At 63.9% G+C, this 3,580-nt stretch overlaps 1 protein-coding gene across 2 annotated transcripts; it reads right to left on the reverse strand.

The window, feature by feature from the left end:
• Positions 1–882: 882 nt before the first annotated feature.
• LYNX1 (Ly6/neurotoxin 1) lies at positions 883–3,295 on the reverse strand. Of its 2 annotated transcripts, none has more exons than XM_066379708.1 (4): positions 3,119–3,295; positions 2,175–2,365; positions 1,872–1,973; positions 883–1,666 (listed from the first exon to the last, which is right to left on the reverse strand). In XM_066379708.1, exons 2-4 carry the CDS (start codon positions 2,224–2,226, stop codon positions 1,470–1,472), a joined length of 351 nt encoding a protein of 116 aa, XP_066235805.1. In that variant the 5' UTR covers positions 2,227–2,365; positions 3,119–3,295; the 3' UTR covers positions 883–1,469. The 2 variants fall into 2 exon arrangements, with proteins under 2 accessions (XP_066235805.1, XP_066235806.1); XM_066379709.1 differs by having other exon boundaries at positions 2,175–2,442.
• Positions 3,296–3,580: the final 285 nt, after the last annotated feature.

Genomic DNA, 3,580 nt, shown 5'->3' on the forward strand with positions numbered 1-3,580 from the left:
GAATCCTGAACTACTTTATCAGGGTCTCTCCGAGTCCTCAACTCCCCAAGCGCCCACGTTGGGGAGCCCCCCTAATACCCTTCTCCAACCTCAGGGGTACGGAGAGTGGTGGCCCTGTCTCGCTTCAGCTGGTGACGGAGTGCTCGCCTCCCCCCCCCCGGCGAGGTGGGGCCCACGACATCCTCGGACGGGCTGGCCGGCTGACCGCGCACTTGTTCTGCCGGGATCCTGCCGCGGACCTCCGGGGGTCACCCCGAGCGATGACGCAGAGGGAACCCGGGAAGCGCGCGGGGGCCGGGGGCGCAACCCCCCGGGGCCTCCTCCCCTCCGACAGGCCTGGCCCGCCCCTGCCCAGCTCCCCCAGGACAATGCGCATTCTGCTCCCCAAGGCTGCCTGGCCTGGTTCGGCGGATCCCCTTCTAAAGGAGCGCGCTTCCGCGAACCTCGGCGAGAAGAGCCGACCTGCCTTTCGGGCCCAAAATAGCTCTGGAGTCAGCGCTCCGTCCTGACCAAATATAACCGCGCCTGCCCGCCCCCGCCCCCGCCCGCTGTGCCTGCCACGCCCCTGGGTGGGGAGTGGGGCCGCTCGGGGAACCGACTGAGCAAGAAGGGACGGCTCCCGCCCCAGCGAGACCGGGACATGGCTTCCGGGGCCTCTTCACACAGTCATTCGCTCCCCTGACAATGTTACAGAACTCGACGTGTTCACCGTTTGAGATGCTCTAGTCAAGAATGAGACCTGGTTTTCTAGATAACTGTATTTACTTACAAGTGAAGGAGATGAGGTTCACACCCAAAGCCCTGTCTCCCTGAGAAAGGCTCAGCTATTGCCCGTTTACACTATCTGGTTAATTATAATAGGATCTCCTTTTTGCAGCTGGCCAAATTTATTCAGTTGTGGTTCCAGTCAAGCTCATCCAGTTGCAGCTGTGCCTGCAAAATACTGTGCACTATACTTGACGTTTAGCAACAACAGCCTTTAGTAAGAACCCCCCAGACCTTGAGACCCTTGTCTATCTGACACCAAGCCTGACACTCCTCCCTAGGACAGCTGGGGACAAAGGCCATCCTCACATCGCTTTGGCAACTGCTCCCAGGGCTGCTAAAGTAGATGGGGCACATCTTACAAATCAGTGCTCTTTGGCTGACTGAGGACCCCCCACAAATAGCACACTTTGCTGGATGCCCCACCCGGGGACAGAGGAGGGCTGACCTCACACCTAGGCCAGACACCTTCACCTTCGAAGGCCCAGTCCCACATCAGCCTTTTGAAACGGAAAGGTCACGGTCTGGGGGTGAAGCCCCATGGTGGTTCGGAGAGGTCAAGGGTCCTCTTGCAGGCAGTCCTGGGTGTGGCTGAGGGGCTCTTGGGAGGACAGAGGGTGGGTGGGGTGTGCAGAGTGTGAGAGTAGGGCTGTGCCTTTCAGAGCTTTGTCCTTGAGTGGGTCTTCAAGGGGACAGGCAGGGTTTCAGAGCAGACCCCAGAGGGTGGCCAGGAGTATGGGGGCCAGGGCCAGGGTCGCTGGGGCAGCGAGGCCGGCGCCATTACAGAGGTCGTACTGGCAGCAGGAGGTGGTGGAGGCGTGCTTAGAGTAGCCATCATACACAGTTTCGAAGCAGGTGGGCACGCAGGACTTGCTCACCTTCATCCTGGTGGGGGTATAGTCTGCAGAGGGCAGGAGGCTGGCTGGGTCCCCGAGAGGGGCCACCACCCCAAGCTGCCCCAACCCCACCATGCAGGGCCATTAGCTGGGGGCTTCCAGAAGGATCCTGGGACGGGTGGGATTCTTCCACCCACACTCCCAGGGGCAGGTGGGAGCCTCCCCCTCAGTCTCCCCAGGAAGCGCTGTGGGGATGTCCCATCGACTCACAGGTACGTGTGGTCATGCAGTAAGTGACCATGGTTGGGCAGCGCATGGGGTTGAAGCAGTTCTCCCCATTGTAGGCACACACGTGGCAGTCCAGAGCCTGGGCTGGGGGCCAGGGGTGGAGTGGGAGGGGAGGGGGCGTCACAGAACAGGGAGAGGCCCATCAGACTCCCAGTCCCATCCCCTTCCCCGGGCAGAAGAGCAGAAGGAGACGTGGCCAGTGGGAATTCTGGCCTCCCTCCCCACTTTCAGCCCACCTGCCCCCAAACACAGTCTGTCCACCTCTCCACCCTCCATCCATCTTACCCAGAGGTAGGCCCACCAGGGCGACCAGGAACAGGGCAAGCAGAGGCGCCATGGCTGGAGGACAGAGGGCAGAGTGGGAGCGGGGAGTAGACAGCAGCTGGTCCTCGATTCAACTCAGGCAGGGCTGGGGTAGGGCCCAGAAGGGGCCGGACAACCCCTGCCCCCTGGGAGCTCCTGGTCGACTGGGGGCACTGCAGAGGGAGACAGGATAGGGGTGCCAGAGGGCAGGGGAGCCACCCTGCTCGGCCTGGGCCTCAGAGGAGGTTTCCTGGAGGAGGGGTCATGAGATGAGAGAGAAGCAGGGGTCAGCAAGTGGCCAGAGTCCAGTGCCTGGAAAACAGAGCTGTGCACATTGCAGGGGGTGGGCAGGGGAAGGGGAGGCCGAGGGGCCCTGACTGCTGCCAAACCCATGCTTTACCCAGGGATGTCCATGCAGGGTCCTTATGGGAGCTTGGCACACAGCCTCTCCCCACCCCCCACTCAGGGCCCTAATTACAGGGTGACTGGGCCCCCTGGGTGGGCCTGTGGGAAATCCCCTTTGAACGCATTCCACGGGGGGCACTTGGCAAGACAAGGTGAACTGCTCAGTTTGGGTCTGGGGCTTGGGATGGAGGACATCCCCTCTATGTGAAGGGGTGGGTCGGTGGGGTCCGGACTGCCATTCTCTTCCCCCCTCCCCGGCAGGGACATTCGGCTCCAGGTCCCAGCCCCGGGGACTAAGTCAGACTCTTTCCTTGCCGGGAACAACTCTAGCTTCCATGACCCCTTTCTCAAGCGTCAACCCGGGACACCTAAGGCCTGAGTAAGGCCAGGCTCGCGCTCCAGCGCCCCCCACCCTGTCCTGTAGATCCCGCCCCAAAGACTAAGGTGCCGAGCTGGTGGGTGTCGGGGTGACCTCGATGGTGACCTTCAGCACACTGAGTCCCCGCTGCGCCCGGACTCACCCGCGGCCGCTCGCCGGTCCCTCTCTCGCTCCGGCAGTGCGCGCGTCCGTGCGTCCGGGCCCCGGCGAACTCCACACTAGCCCGCCCGCTCCGCTGTCTCTGCGGCCCGGAGACGCCCGCCGCGCGTGGGATCCCGCAGGACCCGCCCCGGACCCGCCCCGCTTCTGGACCCGTCCCCGGACCCATCCGGGACCCAGCTCAGACCCGCGTTGGCCCCGCCCCCAACCCGCCCCCAGTCCCGCCCCTAACCTCAGCCCCGCCTCCGGTTCTGCGGGCTCCACCGCCCCGGCCAGTCCGCGGGCTCCTCTCTGCCGCGGGGACTCGGAGTCCCGCGCTGGCGTCAGGACGCTGCGACACCGCGGACAGCCAGCCACTCCCAGACACGTCCGCGGCCCTGCCTTGACACCCACTCGCCCCCCAGACGCACGTGCAGCGTCCGGACAACGTCTTGCGCCATCTCCA

The sequence above is a fragment of the Saccopteryx leptura genome, chromosome 3 (genome assembly GCF_036850995.1).
Source record: "Saccopteryx leptura isolate mSacLep1 chromosome 3, mSacLep1_pri_phased_curated, whole genome shotgun sequence".
Lineage (NCBI taxonomy): Eukaryota > Metazoa > Chordata > Mammalia > Chiroptera > Emballonuridae > Saccopteryx > Saccopteryx leptura.